Consider the following 20,540-nt stretch of genomic DNA (forward strand, 5'->3'; position numbering starts at 1 on the left):
AAAGTAAATGACGGCGCATGTCTGGAGATGTCACAGGGCAGCTCAGACTTGCATGCTAACTAAAATTACTTCTAAAAACAATCGGGAGCTCCAGGGGCCTGCCCGGCCCCTTTCTTGTAGATCATGTTGTGTTAGTATGTGTTGTATGAGTTTTGTGTATCATTTTAAAGTTAAAGCTTAGTTGGGTTTATTTCCCACTTACCGAGATAGATGGTAAGCACCGGGTAAGTGGGAAACACACACACACACACACACGGCGTAGTTTTATCTTTAAAGAACTGAAAACAACAGGGCTGGGTGTTTGAAACAGATGCATACGTTTTAAAGGAGCGGGCAGACAGACAGGACAGACCACACAGGCAGAGAAGAGACCAGGCCTGAAGGGAGGGACGGGGCTCAGAGAAGGGGCGGGGCTCAGAGAAGAGGGCGGGGCTCAGAGAAGGGGCGGGCTCAGAGAAGGGGCGGGCTCAGAGAAGGGGCGGGCTCAGAGAAGGGGCTCAGAGAAGGGGTGGGGCTCAGAGAAGAGGGCGGGGCTCAGAGAAGGGGCGGGGCTCAGCGAAGGGGCGGGGCTCAGAGAAGAGGGCGGGGCTCAGAAGGGAAGGGGCTCAGAGAAGGGGCGGGCTCAGAGAAGAGGGCGGGGCTCAGGGAAGGGGCGGGCTCAGAGAAGGGGCGGGGCTCAGGGAAGGGGCGGGGCTCAGAGAAGGGGCGGGCTCAGCGAAGGGGCGGGGCTCAGGGAAGGGGCGGGGCTCAGAGAAGGTTGGGAGAGGTCATGAGTGACTGCCCTGCTGTGAGAAAGCAGGGTTTTAAGTGTTAAATCTCGAGCGAACGTGGGGAACCGGGTCAGGGAATGACGTTTGCTGGTTTCGTTACACAATTATGTGTAGTCTGAACACACTCCTGCTCACGCCATTTAAATCAGGGTCAATTTATTAGGTAGTTTTCCCAAAGGATTAATTAAACATTATCTCCAAAATGTGCATTAGGTCTGTGGTAGGCACATTGCAGAGTTGCATATGTACTTAGTTATCTGCTGTTCACCCTGGGTTCTGTGGTGGGCACATTGCAGTTATGTATTTAGTTATCTGCTGTTCCCATGCGCTTGCCTGAGTGTGTCTTCTGATGTCTTTCCAGCTTTGAGGAAGACAGGACGATGGAGGAACCCTCAGATCCTCTCAAGTATGTGGAGCAGCTCCCGGTGGCTCAGATAATACACCAGGTTTGTGTCCATTTGATTCTTTTGAAGAAACAAGACTTTTAATCTCAGAAGATGGTGACTTGTTAGGTTTCAGAGTTAGTGTGTTCTGGGTAAATGGCCTTGTGGGCCTGTTATTCTTCCTTGGGTTTTCCTTAGGGTGGACATTCCCACTCGAAACCCAGTATCGAAGGTGACCTGGAGCGTGATGCTGGAGCTCTTCATAAACTCGGGGTAATCTAAATCACCTCTTACACATTACTAAACGTCAGAGCACTTCATTTTGAATGGCTGGGTATGGCATTGTTCACAGTGAGAAAGCTCAAAATGAATCATTAGTGTCATTTTTGGAAGAGCTAAGGACAGGAAAGTGTCTTCCCTGGTCTTGCCAGCCTTCCCTGTCATCGCATTTAATTCTAAATGTCATGTGGGCAGTTTGTTCATGTCCACTTATAACGACTCTGTCACCCTCCATGTAATGGTCGTTTGAGAAAAGAGTGTTGTTAGCATGAAGCTTAGACTTCGTACTGCGGCTGTGACAGCGCAGACCGTCTGTCCTGCTGGGCCAGAGTCCAATCACTTCAAACAGTTTGTTGACTGGCCTACAGGCCTAGAAGCTTCTTCTGTGTCTTAGAGATTGGGGAAAACGCTAAGCAGTCTCGCAGGTCAGACTCCTCACGGTTGCTGTGGGTATTATACCAGGAGTTTTCCAGTATTTTTCTTTTCAATCAGAAGAATTTTGGTTTAGCGTCTGTGGGTTGTCAGTAGTGCCAATATGAGTTAAGTCAAGGAAAAACACTTTTAATTGAAAATTTCACTATGTAGAGAACACTCAGCTTTAAAATTCTGCATGAATGTTAAAAATGTTTAGAAATCTCCCCTCTAGGGTGCTCATCTGTGTGTGGTAATCAAGTCTAGTTTATATGTCAGGGATTCCCAGGTAGACAGAGCTTAAATGACCTAACAGTCAGCAAATGTCATATTTAAAATTCTGTCTTCATGCCTGACTCTCAGCATAAATGAATTAACCAGCAGAGCAAGGCAGCAAGTCAATGTGCTCCTAACAGGGAGAGCACTGAAACAGAGTGCCCTGCACAGAGCAGGGAAATAGTCTGCCCAGAGCCCGCCACCTGAGTGCGCTCTGCTCTGACTGCAGAAGCAGGGATTAACCTGTAAGGCGGCTGACCACGTGAAATGTCAGTGTTTTATAATGTGAAGGGGCCGGTAAACTGCCTGTTTCTCTAATCCTGTTTGTAGTCAGACACTGAATTCAAGGTGAAACACTGCCCTCTGGTGAACATTTTAGGTTGTCGGGTTTTGTTTTGTTTTTTTTTTCCTAGTATAAGAGAGATGGTATTTAAGAATAAATTATAAATGGTATAATTAAAAATCTGATGTATCATAAAACATGTCATTTTTAAAGAAATTTACATGATAGGAGTTTATTTTTGTTAAAATAAGCTGGGAAAGGCCGCGTTAGCAGTAGATGGATCACCCTTTCCATTGTTGTCTATGTGGGCAGCTCTGTAACAGAGGTCCACCTCACACCCTCCAGGCGGGCTCACTTAGTAAGACTTTTCTTCCCTGCCCACCAGTTCCCACATAGCCCACCCAGAGGCTTCATATGAATTACAATTGCTCGTCCCATAGCTCAGGCTCATCAGTAACTAGTTCTTACAGCTTAAACTGGCCCTTTCTATTGAGTACATTCTTCCATGAGGCCCGTGGCCTTTACCTCTCCAGCGTGTCTTGCTTCCTCTCTGTCTATCTGGTGACTCCCCGGATGCCACCCTTCCTCAGCCCATTGTCCTCAGTTTGGCTGTCCCGCCTAACTTTACCCTATTCTGCCGTCGGCCAGCCAGTTTCCTTATTCAACCAATTGCAGTGACGTGTATTGACCAGTGTAAAGGAATAGTCCCCATTCATTTGTTGGCAAGAGTTTCTACCTCACCTGCCAATTCCCAAATAACTGACAAAGAGGCTTAATATTAATTGCAATATTAATTGTAAATGCTCGGCCCATAGCTCAGGCTTGTTACTAGCTAACTCTTACATTTAAATTAACCTTTTTTTTTTTTTTTTTTTTTCTAAATCAGTGCTTTGCAGCATGGCTCATGGCTTGTTACTTTATTTTCTACACATCCTGTTTCCTCTCTGTCTGGCTGCTATCTCCCGATTCCATCCTTCTTCCTCTCATAATTCTCAGTTTGGCTCTACTGCCAACTTCATCCTGTTCAGCTATTGGCCAGTCAGTTTCCTTATTAAACCAATCGCAGTGACATATATTCACACAGTGTAAAGGAATATTCCACAATTTGTCTTATAATTAAAAAAACTATCATTTTTAATTATTTGTATGTACCTGCCTGCCTGTGTGTGACAGTATGTGCACATGAGGACAGATAAGAAGAGCATGTCACAGCCCTTGGAGCTCTTCTAGACATAGAAGGTGGCACACAGGCAAGGATAAGGACAGCCCCTGTGAGCCGAACGCAAATGGCTGGGATTGCTCAGTTACCTGGTGACCTGGATGATGCTGTGAACTAGAGGTCACACGCAGCCAAGAGCCCACACCTACGTCAGACGCCCTGCAAAGGCCGCTTGGCTGACTGGTTGTAGGGAGATTGGCATGTTGCATGTTGCAGGTCTAGGGTGATTATCTAGGGCTGTGTTTGCCGTCCTTACATTCCATCCATCGCCTGTCTGTGTCTGACCTACCACCCTGTGACTGTGAGGAAACCCTTTAGGATGTAAAAGTCTAGCAGATTCCCAGTGTCCTGCAACCCTGAAGCCATAAATGTAGGATATTTTGCATGACATAAGGAGCCACCAGCTTAGAAGACAAATGTGTCTAAGAGGGTCTCATGAATTTCTGGGATGCGACTCAGTATAGAGGGTTTGCTGAGTGGACACAGCACCTCCACATTCCAGCAGAGGTCAAGGAGGGGAGGAGAGTTTCTCAGAGGCAGAATGCCGTCTCAGTGCAGATGACAGTGAATAAAAGAGCCACCAATGCCCAGAGTGCACTTTATAATTCAGTGAGAGGAGTCAGTGCCCATCGAAGGCCAGGTCACATTCCACCTCAGCAGTGGGCTAGACAAAAGCAGGGACCCCGGGGCTTTGCTGGGCACTGGCTAAGCTGCTGGGAGACACTCCATCTCAGGGATGAGACATAGAGTGATAGAGAAAGATACCTAGTATCCTCCTTTGTCCTTCCTCTGTGAGTGGACACACAGACCCACCCCCCCTACACACACACAAAATAGTCACATGTACCCGTGGACACACAGACCCCACACACACACATAAAATAGTCACATGTACCCGTGGACACACAGACCCACCCCACACACACATAAAATAGTCACATGTACCCGTGGACACACAGACCCACCCCACACACACATAAAATAGTCACATGTACCCGTGGACACACAGACCCACCCCCCACACACATAAAGTCACATGTACCCGTGGACACACAGACCCACCCCACACACACATAAAGTCACACTCTTGAACTCAGTTGGACAGTTTTTGAGAAGGTTAAACAGTTGTCATGTGACCCATTCACGGGTGCAGGGACAGATGTCCCCTGCTGCAGACTATGAATGAGCAGCTGCTGAGCAGGCCAGTGGAGTGCAGCGCATGCAAACAGTGGCACGGTGTGGAGCATTCAAACAGACCGACGTGCACGTTACCTGCGGCATGCATCTGCCTCCTGGTGTGAACAGCACACTGTGAAAGAGGTCACACATGAGCTGCCCAGCACGGCCGCTCCTGTCGGTTAGGGGTGGCCGGATCCGGGAGCAGGCAGGGCATGGTGCTTCTCTTTCCCAGTAATAGAAGTGTTGTAAATGTGATGGTGAGTATTGCACAGCTCTGTAAGCCACTGAATTGAAAAAGGTGAACGCTGTATGTGTCCACACGTTTCAAGACATTCACAAAATTCAGAGCGCCTACTTCCAGCAGAAAAGCTAGAAAACAAGGCATGTGGCTCTCTGCTGCCTGTCTCGAATGCCACAGGGTAGCTTCGTAAGTGATGTCTGATAGACAGTGGTTCTGTTCATGCGACCCTGTGCAGTGATGTGCCCACACTCAGTATGCTGCATCTACACACGTGAACACACACTGTAACACTCAGTGTCTACACACACACACACACACACACACACGTGAACACACACTGTAACACTCAGTGTCTACACACACACACACACGTGAACACACTGTAACACTCAGTGTACACACACACACACGAACACACACTGTAACACACACACGAACACACACTGTAACACTGTGTCCACACAGGGGAATACACACTGGGAACACACACTGTAACACTGTGTCCACACACCGGGAACACACACTGTAACACTGTGTCCACACACCAGGAACACACACTGTAACACTCACAGTTGAAATAGGATGCAGGACTTTCAGGTCCAGAACGTAGTAGAACAAATGGGGTTTTCTTTGTCTTCCTCTTTTTTAAAGGATTGAATTTTATTTTCATATCAACTGAATGTTCTTTTCTTTCTCCCTGTTCTGCCTGATAGCAGAAAATTTAATCTAACTGCTTACAGATAAAGTCACTCAAACCCAGAAATTCTCCGACTCTTTTCCGCTCTCTCTAGAATGATGGGTCGCAGTTCAGGTAATAAGGTGTGGCTGACGTGCTTCATGGTTTCATAGCTCATGAGACTCAGTGTCTGTCTGTTAGCTATGGCTCTGTCCTGGTAACCACTGATGCAGTGTGCATGGCACATCTGGACATACTTGCCATTTCTCCGTCTCTGGTTGTGTAGCCGTGAAATTAGTGAGCAGGGCAGGTAATTGGAGTGTCATGGTGGACTGAAGAATCACCTGGGGGATGGGCCTCTGCGTGCCTGCTGGGGCTGCCTTGACTGGCACTCTCTGGATGGGACCCTAGGCTGTCTTAGTACAGAAGTGGTGGGGGATGTGCTGGTGTATGTGTTTCTCTTGTTGGTTGATGAATAAACACTGTCTGGCCAATTAGGCAGGAAGATAGGTGGGACGAGGAGGAGAATTCTGGGAAAGGGAGGCAGAGAGGACCCGCCAGAACAGTCGCCACGTGGGAAGAAAGGACGTGGCAGGCATTCTCCAGTAAGATAAGGCTACATGGAATTACATAGATTAATAGAAATGGGTTAATAATTAAGATGGAGCTAGCAGTAAGAAGCCCTAGCCATCGGCCAACAGCTTTATGATTAATATAGCGTCTGTGTGGTTATTTGGGGCTGAGAAATGCAGCAGTGCCAAGCTGGCAGACAGGAGACTTCCTTCAACAGAGAGACGTGTGAGTGAGCAGTAGCCTTGACTGTAGATGCCACGTGGCCCGCTGGCTGCCTGCAGCTGCCCTGCTGTGACTTGTCCACAGTGATGCTTGCTAGTTGGATTCTGAGCCAGAACAAACCCTCCTTCCTGAAGTTATTTTTGAGTATTTCATCACAGCAGCTCTCGCAGCAGACCCCCGCCTTTGCTGCTGTTGGATGGGAATGGCCGGCCCTCTGTCTGGAGGCTAACTCACTTTTCTTCCCTCCCCTCCACATTTCCCTCTTCGTCACTGATTCCTACACGTTGTCGAGTGAGTACATGCTTTGTGAATCTTTTGTTGAAGAACTAAACAGCGTGTCTAACGCATAGCAACACTGTATTTATATGGGGCCTATTGGTTATTGCATTCAGGCTTCTTTCCGGCCGCCGACTGGGGACTGCAGGGACTCTCAGGGCACCGAAGGCCTTACTGCCATACTTGCTTGTGGCACTTTCATAGCCCACAGTGGGCTGTTTATCAGCATTTGTGAGAGGGCTGTCTAACTGGTTTGGCGCACTTTGGAGGGGTGGGAGATGCTGGTGTGGGAGGGGGGGTTGCTGGTGTGGGAGGGGGGTTGCTGGTGTGGGAGGGGTTGCTGGTGTGGGAGGGGTTGCTGGTGTGGGAGGGGTTGCTGGTGTGGGAGGGGTTGCTGGTGTGGGAGGGGTTGCTGGTGTGGGAGGGGGGTTGCTGGTGTGGGAGGGGGGTTGCTGGTGTGGGAGGGGTTGCTGGTGTGGGAGGGGGGTTGCTGGTGTGGGAGGGGGGTTGCTGGTGTGGGAGGGGTTGCTGGTGTGGGAGGGGTTGCTGGTGTGGGAGGGGTTGCTGGTGTGGGAGGGGTTGCTGGTGTGGGAGGGGTTGCTGGTGTGGGAGGGGGGTTGCTGGTGTGGGAGGGGTTGCTGGTGTGGGAGGGGTTGCTGGTGTGGGAGGGGTTGCTGGTGTGGGAGGGGTTGCTGGTGTGGGAGGGGTTGCTGGTGTGGGAGGGGGGTTGCTGGTGTGGGAGGGGGGTTGCTGGTGTGGGAGGGGTTGCTGGTGTGGGAGGGGGTTGCTGGTGTGGGAGGGGGGTTGCTGGTGTGGGAGGGGTTGCTGGTGTGGGAGGGGTTGCTGGTGTGGGAGGGGTTGCTGGTGTGGGAGGGGTTGCTGGTGTGGGAGGGGTTGCTGGTGTGGGAGGGGGGTTGCTGGTGTGGGAGGGGTTGCTGGTGTGGGAGGGGTTGCTGGTGTGGGAGGGGGGTTGCTGGTGTGGGAGGGGGGTTGCTGGTGTGGGAGGGGGGTTGCTGGTGTGGGAGGGGTTGCTGGTGTGGGAGCAGTGCTCTGTAAAGCACGGGCCCTTTAGGGGTTTGTTAGGCTCACAGTACCTGTACATTATGGAGAAAGAGCCCCAAAGTGCACACAGGGAATGGTCTGTGACCCTGTGGGCCCGTGCAGATAGTCTCCGTTCAGAGATTGTCTCTTCTTCTGTTTATAAGAAGAGAAGTCGTTAGAGAGAGAAATGGGTGATTTTTCATGTATAAGTAAACTTCATAGTTAGCCCACAGGTCCTGGTTTGAAAATCAAACCACTTTTTCAAAGATAGTGTAGATTTTGACTATAAGATGTAAAATTTGTGAATATATTGATATTTTATTGAATGTTAATGCTGTTTTCTTTTTTGATGCAATCACTCACGAATGAACTAGATAACATTTTTGTTAGTTAATGGGTTTATTTCATTTTAATTTGTGAGCATAAAAAGTTGATTAGCACCATGTAGCGCTTATTAATTATAAAATAATGGCAATTAGTGATTTGAAAATTAGTCAGACATAAAAATCTTCATAAAGAGAACTATCTTTGTAATTATAAATATCTTTTCATCTCAAATACAACTTTTTATAAAACTTGCTTGGAGTAAAGTATTCCCTTGTTAAGGAATGTGCAGTCCTACTGTTTGTTAGGGGAATGTATCTTCAGTTTTGTCCAGTGAGGCATGCGCTTTCATTTGTGCATGAAGGACAGTTTTAATTATTCCACACAGCCTAGGGCATTTGGGCCAGTGTTTCCTAGACATAGAAGGTGGCACACGTGCATGATGGTGACAGCCCCTGTGAGCCGAACGCAAATGGCTGGGATTGCTCAGTTACCTGGTGACCTGGATGATGCTGTGAACTAGGGGTCACACGCAGCCAAGACCCCACACCTACGTCAAGTCGCAGGTCTCTCGCACCTTCTTTTTGAGGTGTGTCTGTTGGATTATTGGCATCGGGAACTCATCAGAAGGGAGCCGAATGCGTACCTCTCTCACTGTCTGGGACGGGCTGGGATGGCTTTGAACCTTTCAGACTCACCCCAGGCATGCAGCTTAGCAGCTGGCGTGCGGTGGAAAGCGATGCACTGGTCATTTCTGTCCACTGCAACCACAGCCGTGAGTGCTGCGTGCTGCTCAACACCAGCCGGAGCTCCCAGGGGAATGCCAGCTGGCCCAGCTTCCTGTCAGAGCTCAGCGCTCGCTTTGACAGTGTAAACCCTACAGTTTTAGGAGCAGTAATCCAGGGTTCAGTAATGGTGCCTCATCAACGTGACCCTGCTCTGAAATTATTTTAGTTTATCATAATGTTGTCCCCACATCTGTTTCATGTGTTATTTTTATTATAAACTAAAATGTGGTCCAGGCAGTGGAGGCACACACTGTTAATTCCAGCAGAGGCACAGGCAGAGGCAGAGGCAGGTGGATCGCTTGCGTCTGAGGCCAGCCTGATCTACAGAGTGAGTTTAAGGACAGTCAGGACTACATAGAGAGATCTTGTCTCAAAAAAAAACAAACAAACAAACCAAAAAAAACCCAACAACAAATAAGAAATAAATAAATAAAATTGGAGCCTTGTGTACTTAAAATTTTAGAACAAAAGTCATTCCTGTTTCTTGTTTTTACTAAGTTTGTAAAGATTTAAAGAATAAGAATAGTTGATAATTAATGAAAAAGAGTAGACCTCTTTCGTGTTTTTTCCTTCCTCTCCCCCCTCCATAATATTCCCTTACAGCTGGCTTTTAATTCCCCCATATTCTACCTTGAATGTCCCATTTACACCTTCTACCCCATTTCTTTTGTGCAAAGGATGGTTATCATCACCACTTACTCCTCTTCCTCCCTCCTTCCTCCTCCTCTTCCTCCCCCGTTTCTCTTCCTCCCCCTCCTCCTCTTCCTCTTCCTTCCCTTCCTGCTATTTCCACTCCATCTCTTCCTGATCATTGGCACCATCAGAAAATAAACAGTGCCATTAAAGAAGTCTCATTTACGTATAAATGGCAAAGTCTTACAAATGGCAAAGTCAGAGTTTGGGTCTGGGTCATGTGAGCCCAGAGTCAATATTCTTCACTAACTATGCAATGTTCCTTCCTTATAACACTTAAATTGTTTTCAAAGACATTTTTCCCTTAGGAAATTTGACAATTGTGAATTATAAGCATGTGTAATTCCTGTGCTGGTTAACTGAAATCATGTTTGAAGAACTGAATCTCCGCAGAATTCTCTGTGTATTCTTCAGCAAATGAGGAGTCATTTACCTGAAAGCTTGGTGAAACAGTCACTCTAGAAGAAAGACCTATGCCTGACTTCCTTGTGCACCTTAATTGCACTGGACTCCAGTGAACTGGAGACAAATAGAATCTGAAGGGCTGTGTGGAAACAATCATAGGAGAAGGTGCCAAAGAATTAGTAAGGGATGGCGTGGACGAGCCTTGCTCACTTAGTTTTACCTCTAGGTGACTCGCTGGGCGTTTAGGTTACCTGGACCCGCTGCAGGCATCAGGGTTCCCTTAGGGTGGTTGAGCGATGGTCGGGGTTTCACAGAGCTTTGTGACTTTCCAGGCACACTCCTGCTTGCATCGTGTTCTCCATAGACCTTGTCTCTCCGTAAAGCGACTGTAAAGAGAGTGTTTAAGGTGTGGCTCTCTCTGTGACTTGTCCCACAGTGCCTGTACTGACTGACCCCACAGCTCTGTGTGTTCTCATGGCAAGGGGGATGTCTGTCTGCCTGACACACAGCTAAAACATCAAGTAACAGAAAAGAGCCAGAGAAAGACATATTTCTTCCACAAGTCATTTAAGAATGTCACATGTGGAAAGCAAACATCCCTACTGAGTGTCAGCCATTCGACCCTGTGCATCGCTTTGAATATTAGGTACGTGGTCCTAATTACTTCACACTCCTCCTTCATCTTACATCTCCTTCATTTAGTCACAGACAAAAGGCTTTCCCAACAGACTTTTGCTGCTGCTTCTCAGAGAATATATATATGATTTTAAAATGCTTTTAGATACAGTAAGGGCTTATTAAAATGTTCCATAATTTAATTTTATTTATTAATAGAAACCATGGTGCAATCATGATGGTAGTTATATATTGACTTTTGATCTTTAACAATGAACTATAACTTTATAAATATACCAAGTAGAAGGAGTATTTTCCTTTTCTTCACTTTATGTTACCGAAGTGCATCACTTAGCAGGGAAACCCAGTGCTGTTACTATCTGAGGCATGTGTGTGTGCTGTGGAGGAGTGCTCTTGTGAGCAATGTTTACTTTCTGTGTTGAGGTGAATGGTACTGACAGGGTGCTGAAGGACTTTTCTTTGTTCTGGCTGGGTCCTGCTGTCCTTGAGCCCCCAATAAACATGTAAGACTTATATTAATTATGAAACTGTTGGCCGGTGGCTTGGGCTTCTTATTGGCTAGCTCTGTCTTAATTATTAACCCATCACTATTAATCTATGTGTTTCCACATAGATTCTCTTGGCTTACCAGACAGTACCTAACGTGTCCTCTCTTCTCAGGCTCAAATGGTGACGCCTTCTGCCTACACTTCCCAGAATCCTCCTCCTCTCCAAGCCCTGCCTATCTTCCTGCCTGACCAGTGTTTTATTTATCAATCAATAAGAGAAGCATTTATACAGAAAGACAACCCCCATCAGACAGGGAGAGGACCATTGTATACCTCTGGCAAATACAGAGCCAATGCTCTCAGGGTACTTTACTGGTTGAGTGTCTAAAAGAAAAGTCCAGGAATGTAACGAGTAGGAGTTTTTCCACCCGCTGCCTGGTCTTGTCCCGCTGCTGTTCCAGCCCCAATTAACACACAGAGACTCTGTAATTGATATAATTCTGTTGGCCAGTTACTAGTTTCTTATTGGCTAGCTCTGTCTTAATTATTAACCCATTTCTATGTATTTCCACGTGGTCTTACCAGCTAGAAGTGGCTAGCGGTTCTATTCTCTCCAGATTCTCCATCTTGACTCCTCCTTCCTACTTCCTCTTTCCTCCTTGTCTCCTAGTCCCTCCTATCTTCCTTTCCTATTGGCCAACAGTGCTTTATTCATTAACCAGTATGAGAAACATATATACATAATGGCATCTCGCATCACAGGAAAGAAAAAGAAAATGGACCCACCTTGTGCTTCCAGGGGAAGGTTTTAATCTGCAGGCTAATTAAGCAGTAGTTACCAAAAGGAAAAACAAACCAGGATATTGATGCCTTTGGCAGTTGCTTCCATTGTTACATGCCCATCTTAGGGAGCTTGACCCCACCAAAGTCACCAGAAGCTCCTGAAGACCTGGAAAAGAGGACACGAGCTACAGTGACTCCCTTCGTGTGAGCAGAACCCAAGTCCTTAGGTGCAGTAAATCACAGTTCCCCTTAGCTTCCTGCCCTGTGCTTGGCAGGGTTGCTGGCATGTCACATAAAGGAGTAAGTCACTGGGGCATTTCCCTGTCACCTAACTGGCCTGAGACGGCATGTGCATTCTTCCTAATAAAGCTGAGGTGTCATTTATGGTAAAACCAGCTGCTCTGTTTGGTTATAGATATTTGACTGTCAGGATTCACTTCATCATATCAGTCACATTTGGGGCTAATATGTCGATGTTGTTCAGTCACCTCTGATCACCATTTCTGGTAATTTTTAGAGAAGCCCCATTTTTCCTCTGTGGATCATTTCACTTTACATTTAGACGTTTTATCTGATCAGGGCTTTTAGTCTTCCTGTTCTGTGTGTGTGCCTTTGTCCTAAGAGAAAATGATGTCCACACTGTTAATCTCATATAACTGGTGGGCTTCTGCTGTTAAGATGCGCCAATAGACATCATAATCTTATGAAATGTATCCATCTACTTTTAGGTAGTTATTGAGCCTATAATATTGCTAGAGCTATGTGATAATTACAAATGGATACATTAGGTGCTAATTAATTTTCCACTTTCTGCTAAATAGCACTAAGTAATATAATTAAAAATTATAAAGCTTGTGGTAGGGCTTATTTGATATGTTATATCTTAGAACTTTCAAACATTGAAATTTACTTCTTTCCTGGCCAAGTTGGCGATATAATAAAGTAATAGTTGGGTCTGCTATGAATCTTATCCTGTATGTTCAGCTACCACTGAAGTAGGACAGGCTGTGTGGGCATGTTGTTGCAGATTGTTCCCACAGAGATGGAAAGAATCATTATGAATATGGGTAAAGTAAAATTTGTTTTTATTGTAAAGATATGCTAAACACTTTCATAATGACTGCTGTGACTAACAGTTATTACTTTTATTAAAAATGCTTTGTTGAACTTTATTTGAAAAGGCATTCAGTCTGTGAGCGGTAATTTAGGCAATTGACCTTTTTATCAATGTAAGAAACTTTCCTCATGCTGTGAAATGCCAGGATGACCTAATAGTATGCACTGCGCTGATGTTGCTAGAGTCCTGTGCCCGTTGACTGCTCTAGTCTGTTAAGATCTACCCTCTCCTTGACTGTCTTAGACTGTCACAAGCATCCAGTCCTGGCTCTACCTGTCTACAGCTATGTGACGGGCTCCCTGCTCTCAACTCATGGAGTCTCTCAAGGGAAACATTCATTCATTACTGTGATGTTCAAAGAGCAGACCTCTGGGGTGAGCCCGTGCTAGGTGCAAATGAAAGTTTGCTAATTAATGATTTTGTCATGTTGGGTGACATGCTGTGTTCTTTGCCGCTAGTCTTTTTTTTAAGTCTTTTAAGTGACATTAAATTGAGAATTGGTGTGGGATAATTTATAGAGAGCACCGAGCACTCTGTTCTGGACCAACACTGATGCTTTTTGTCTCCTCTCTTAACCAAACCTGTACTGTTAGGCTGCACAATGACTTATGACGAGGATGCTCTCAGAGTCACTGAACAACTGCCCAGGTATTGAGAGAGACTAGGCCAGCCCTTACACCCCTCATCCATTTTGACGGGCTGGTACTTGTTATTATGCGTGCTAGAAATCAGAGTGAAATAGAGGAGGATGTTTTGCAGAGTCTCGGGAATTTAAATACCAGATCTTTCAGCACCCTTGCTGCCCAGCGGTGTTGAGATCCTTTTGAAAAGAAGTAGTTGCAGCCCTTTCTGAGGGCTTCAGTGAAGGAATATTGCTTCTACCTACTGGAATATTTGCTGTTTACTTGCTGGTCTGTTCCACTGCACCGTTAGTTTCAGGGATCCTATCTCGTTATACCAGAGCCTGACCAGTGCCTGGAGTGGTAGAAAGTCAGACTGTATTTATTAAATGACGGTTGAAATGGTAAACCCTTGATGATGTATCTGATTGCTAAATTAGGGGTACTCACAGCATTCATCTCACAGAATGCATGAAGAGAACATGTTGTCGTGTGTACCCGCTTGTTCTGCTCACCTGTGTCTCAGAGCCTGAGTCTTGTGTGCAATAGTGGCTTTCATGTGCAATTCACAATGTAGACTTTGCCCTTAGCTGGAGTATGCAGACCCTTTCAGTCAGTCACTGTGTCCACATGGCCACATGGGAGCCTGCCGTAATGCTGTGTGTATTTGCCCACACGGGAGGGATACTACCGTAATGCTGTGTGTATTTGCCCCATTTGCTCTGTTTTTTCTTTTCTTGTTTCTGTTCATTAATTTGGATTGTGTCATTTGCGTTCCCTCTAATTTCCATTAGTACTTTATCAATGAACCCACCTCATTGCCCTGAACTTAGTCTATGCGTATTGACTTTATCACAATCTACTTTAGTGTGCGTGCGTGCCTGCATAGAGGCCAGAGGACAACTTCAAATGTCATCTTCAGGAAAGTCATGATGGAGAATATTAATTATTTATTTGCTTGTGTTGGTTTTTTTTTTTTTTTTTTGAGACAGGATTTCTCTGTATTGCTTTGGAACCTGTCCTGAACAAGCTCTGTAGACCAGGCTGGCCTCAAACTACAGAGATCCTCCTGCCTGTGCTTCCTGAGTGCTGGGAATAAAGGCGTGTGCCACTAACACCCTGTGGGGAATATTATTTTAAGGTGCTGTATTTACTTAACTCTGTAAAGCTGTTATGATGTTTGTTTAAAACACCCGATGGTGAGTGGCCGATAAGCAAGGCAGGAGGGAAGGGTAGACAGGGCTGGCAGGCGGAGGAGAAATGTGAGGAAACGAGAGAGAAGGAGGAGGACCTGAGGGACCAGTCACCTAACCACCCAGCCACCCAGCTTCAAAGCCAGACATGGAGTAGGAAAGAAAGCAGAGGTGCACCGGGGTGCAGGAAGATAGATGGGCTAATTTAAGTTAAGAACAGCTGGCAAGAAATAGCCATCCTAAGACTGGGCACTCACAACTAACAATGAGCCTCCACGTGCGATCTCTTTGGGAGCTGGGTGATGAGCCCCTCAAAAAGGCAAGAGTAAAACATTGCACAAGGCTAGCCTGGCCTGCCAGTGAGCTGGCCTGCCAGTGAGCCCCATGCGCCTCCGTTTCTGCCTCCCCAGGGCGGTGATTGCAACCCCAAGCTTTGTGGCGCGTGTTCTGGAGCTGTGCACATACAAGGCAAGGACACAACCAAGCCCCGCAGTCTGCTTTAAGTAATTCTCCGTGGTTTGTGCTGTAGGCGCCTGTGTTCCTAGCTCCTTGTTCTAAGTTAACCGCTTTGCCTTATTCCCACACTCTGATGATGTCCTCCTCCTGGCTGGGAGTCAGTGGAGCGTGCTTTACAGGTGGGCTTGCACACCTGCTGCCTGCTGCCTGTCCCTTCTCCATGTTCCCGGCGGTTTGATTCTGACGGCTATTGTGTGGTTTCCTCTGTTTTCTCGGTGCTGGGTGTACAGACTTGAAATTTGGAAGAACTTCAGCTATTATTTTAGATCTTTTCCGCTGCACTTGGGGATACGTGTGCAAATGTGTCTGTGTGCTTGTCACTTGGGAATAGGTGTACAAATGTGTCTGTGTGCCTGTCACTTGGAAATAGGTGTGCAAATGTGTCTGTGTGCCTGTCACTTGGAGATAGGTGTGCAAATGTGTCTGTGTGCCTGTCACTTGGGAATAGGTGTACAAATGTGCCTGTGTGCCTGTCACTTGGAGATAGGTGTGCAAATGTGTCTGTGGCCTGTCACTTGGGGATAGGTGTGCAAATGTGTCTGTGTGGCCTGTCACTTGGGGATAGGTGTGCAAATGTGTCTATGGCCTGTCACTTGGGGATAGGTGTGCAAATGTGTCTGTGGCCTGTCACTTGGCTGGGTTCTTGAAAGAGTGATGGGGCTTGGGATAGACACTCAGCACCATTCCTGTTTTTCTATCTCTCGTTTGCCTGTGCGGCTTTGGGAATGATACATTCCTTTCCCACATGCGACTTGCTAGTTATGTGCAGTGTATTTTTATTTCATAGGATTTTTAATGACAAAATTGTGTATATTTATTATATACAACATGCTTTAAAACACATGTACATTGTAAATGCGGTCTATATGTAGTCTTTTCTTCAAGAAAGTATACATTCTTCTGAAAGTAAGCTACAGACAAGAAATAAACAATCAAATGCAAACCCAGAATGCATAATCTGGTCACACTGCTGAAGGCAGTGAATGCTTATTCCTTTCCTCAAACACTAAGGCTTATCGGGCACTTTTCCGCAGACAAGTCCCTGACTGGAGCATCTTGGAAAGCAGTTTATTTTCCCCTTTACTGAAAAATAGGTTCTCTCTTCTCACATAATATATCTTTATTATAGTTTTCCCTTCCTCTATCCCAGATTCTCCCCACCTCTCCTCCCATTCAGATCCACCTCGTTTCTGCATTTCACGAGAAAAGAAACAGGCTTCTATGGGATAATAATAAAATAAAATGTAACAATACAAAATAAAAACTAGGACATCTGAATTGCATAAAACACAACATCAGAAGGAAAAGAGCCTAAGAAAAGACATTGGTTTCCCTGTGAGACCCCCTGGGAGAAAACTAAATTTTCATTTGCCAATGGTAACCAATCGGAGATAGTTTCTCAGTTAGGGCTGGGGACATCTGCCCACTTTCCTTTCAGCTCTAGAGTCCCATCTGGTGCAGAACCATGCAGACCCCGTGAGTGCTTTGTGAGTTCGAGTATGTGCTGGTCATGTTGATTTAGAAGGCCATGTTTCCCTGATGAGCTCCATCCCCTCTGCTCTTACAATCTTTCTGCCTCCTTGATGGCTGAGTGTTCCATTGATGGCTGAGTGTTCCATTGATGGCTGAGTGCTCCATTGAGGGCTGAGTGTTCCATTGAGGGCTGAGTGTTCCATTGAGGGCTGAGTGTTCTATTGATGGTGTTCCATTGATGGCTGAGTGTTCCATTGATGGTGTTCCATTGAGGGCTGAGTGTTCCATTGATGGCTGAGTGTTCCATTGATGGTGTTCCATTGAGGGCTGGGTGTTCCATTGATGGCTGAGTGTTCCATTGATGGTGTTCCATTGAGGGCTGAGTGTTCCATTGATGGCTGAGTGTTCCATTGATGGTGTTCCATTGAGGGCTGAGTGTTCCATTGATGGCTGAGTGTTCCATTGATGGTGTTCCATTGAGGGCTGGGTGTTCCATTGATGGCTGAGTGTTCCATTGATGGTGTTCCATTGAGGGCTGAGTGTTCCATTGAGGGCTGAGTGTTCCATTGAGGGCTGAGTGTTCCATTGATGGCTGAGTGTTCCATTGAGGGCTGAGTGTTCCATTGATGGCTGAGTGTTCCATTGAGGGCTGAGTGTTCCATTGATGGCTGAGTGTTCCATTGATGGCTGAGTGTTCCTTTGATGGCTGAGTGTTCCGTTGAGGGCTGAGTGTCCCACGTCTCTCACTCTCTGCATATTGTCTGGTGTGTTTGTTTCCAGCTGCTGCAGGAGGCAGCTTCTCTGATGCTGATCTGCTTCCCTGTCTGGAGTGGCCTGTGGGTTCCCAGGGGGTGCCAGCTGGCGTGGGGGCTGCTTCTCTGACCACAGTGCCGCAGGCCTTAGTTTTAACTTTAGAAAATCATGTGTGTGTTCTGTTTGAAGAGTATGTTTGAGTTCCTCGTGCGTGCGTCCCTCTTTTCTTCTTGATTGGGTTCCCTCGGTGTGATAACAGTGAGTGCTTGGCCACCAGGGCACTACTTGAGGGGACTAGGAGACGTGGCCCTGGGGAGTACACGTGGCCTTGTTGAAGGAGGTGGGACTGGGACACTGGGGCCGGGCTTTGGGCTCAAGCCAGGCCTGGTGTCTCTCCCTGCCTCTGCCTGTGTATGGACCTCAGCACCATGTCTGCCTGTGTGCCACCATGTCCCCACAGGGAGGGTGAGGTCCTGGCGTCTCCTCACAGCAACAGAGCACGGACTAAGACACTGGCGTGACACTTGAGTGAGGTCTTGGAGAGTCCGTAGGAGTCACGATGGGGCGTTTTGTTTATTTTAAGAGTAATTATTGTCTCAGGGAACAGGTATCAAACTTGGTAGTTGTGTGTGAGTGTGTGAGTGTGTGTGTGAGTGACTGTGAGTGAGTGTGAGTGTGTGAGTGAGTGTGTATGTGAGTGTGTGTGAGTGTGTGAGTGTGAGGGTGTGTGAGTGTGTGAGAGTGAGTGTGTTGTGAGTGTGTGTGAGAGTGAGTGTGAGTGTGTGAGTGTGTGTGAATGTGTGAGAGTGTGTGAGAGTGTGTGAGTGTGTGTGTGAGTGTGTGTGTGTACGCGCACAGAGAGAGAGTACAGAGAGAGAGAGAGAGAGAGTATGTGCATTGATTTTTGCATTGCTCTGTAACGGGTTGCAGTCGCCATTGACTCGCATTTCCCAGGAGTCTGGTTCTGACACAGCTGAGTCTTGCACTCAGCAGCTTCAGTCAGGGTAACACCGGTGACCATGTCTTCCATGTGTCCCGTGAAGGAGTCGGGGCCGTGCTTGTGTAGAGGTGTGTGCTCTTGCTGCTGGCCGCTGTCCACTCTGCTGCGTGGCTTTGACTCAATACCCAGGATGCATCCCGGCTGCCTCTAGCACATCTGTGTTTCTTGACTCTCTGTCTGACACCCAGACCATCCGATAGGGCAGACCCTCCCTCCCCACTGGCTTCACTCCGTCCCAGTGATTTTCCTTTTGACTGAAAACCTTAAGTCACGCCTTGGGACCCTTCTCTGCCTGACAGTACAGCTGCTCACAGGGCCCTGTTCTCAGGCCCCGTCCTTGCTCTACACAGCATGGAATCGTGGGGTCGTCTTGCAAGTCTGCCGGCCAGGTTCTTCTTATGCATTAATGTAATGGAAAGACTTTTATCATGGGGCTGGAGAGATGGTCAGCAGTTAAGAGCACCGGCTGCTCTTCCAGGGTCCCGGTTCAATTGCTGGGACCCACATGGAGACTCAGCGGTTGGCAGCTCCAGTCCCAGGGACTGCGGGCACTGCATGTACATGGCATACAGAGACACATGCAGGCAAAACACTCATGCATATTTAACATTTTAAAAGGGGATGTAAGTTAGGTTTTATGTGAAGGGTATGGAGATACTGGAAATACTAATAAACTGTATGAAATAGACAGTAGAAGCCAATTATTTTCTGAATTGTAACTGTAACCTTGATAGATGATTTTATAATTTTGTTTCTCTAGAGTATTGTATAATTAACTCTCATTATTCTTAGAAAAGAATCACGGTGAAATTTTGGTAATTTTCCCTTTGCTTAGCAATAAATATGTATAATTTCAAAAATCCTGTTTCTTTACATAAATTTAATACTTAGGTCTGTGCTCTCTTCAAGTGTTTTGAAGTTATATGGTAATGTTCTCGCAATGCGAAAGGGGGAGTGAACGCTATTCACAGTTCTAAGTAGTGTTGCTTAGCTACCTAGCCCTTTAATATGAAATATTAGGCATTTTGATAATTGGTAGCCCTTAAGCTTCTGTGTGTTGGCTCCTGACACACAGTGGTTTTATGTAAGCCATTCACCTTTGTATTATAGATGTTATTATGAGAGGTTAAACAAAAGAGAGGTGTATTTAACAGCAGTCTATAGAGTACCTTAGCTGTATAAAATCAGTCATTTTAGGGAACGCTTTAACGGACACGAATGAAATTATAAAAATACTTTAATATGAGCTCACTTTGAATACAGCTATGCTAGGAAATGCAGTAATTATAGTGATCTTTCACTTGGCTGTAAGGAACAGTCATTGGAGGATGTCTAAAGTGTCGCATGCAGTTGTATTAAATGGCAGCAATAGCGTTGAGCACACACTGAAACTCGGGTGTCGCACCGTGCTGCTGCCGAGATGCCCATGGTGCTGTGGGGTCGGTAGCACATCACGCGTGGAGTGGTGTGGACTGCTCCTGCCCTCCTGCCCGTGGGAAAAGAGTGTGCAAAGCTTCCCCCTTTGTCTTCTCCACCGCTGTGTGTGTGCGTGTGCACGCGTGTGTCTGTGTGAGTGTGTGTATCTGTCTGTGTGAGTGTGCGTGTCTGTGTGTGAGTGTATGTGTGTATCTGTGTGTATGTGTCTGTGTGTGTGTGAGTGTGCCTGTCTATGTGTGAGTGTGTATCTGTGTGTCTATATGTGTGTCTGTGAGTATGTGTGTATCTCTGTCTCTGTGTGAGTGTGTGTGTGTGAGTGTATGTGTCTGTGTGTTTCACACATGTGGACATCAAGGCTGATGTCAAGAATCATCCTCCATTGCTTTTCTACCTTGGAGCTCACCCTTAGGTTAGGTCTAGCTAACCCTCTGGCTCTGAGGATCCCTGTCTGTGCCTTCAGAGGCCAGAGTTCTAGGCAGGCACAC

General features: G+C 46.7%; 1 protein-coding gene across 1 annotated transcript in view; it reads left to right on the forward strand.

Moving 5' to 3' along the window:
* Nucleotides 1–20,540, forward strand: part of Pigk (phosphatidylinositol glycan anchor biosynthesis class K) — an 82,699-nt gene that overhangs the window by 55,070 nt on the left and 7,089 nt on the right. The window contains exon 10 of the mRNA XM_051195574.1: nt 1,132–1,216. Coding sequence (XP_051051531.1) covers nt 1,132–1,216 — 85 coding nt within the window. The remainder of the gene's footprint in view (nt 1–1,131; nt 1,217–20,540) is intronic.

The sequence above is a fragment of the Phodopus roborovskii genome, unplaced genomic scaffold (assembly GCF_943737965.1).
Source record: "Phodopus roborovskii unplaced genomic scaffold, PHOROB, whole genome shotgun sequence".
NCBI lineage: Eukaryota > Metazoa > Chordata > Mammalia > Rodentia > Cricetidae > Phodopus > Phodopus roborovskii.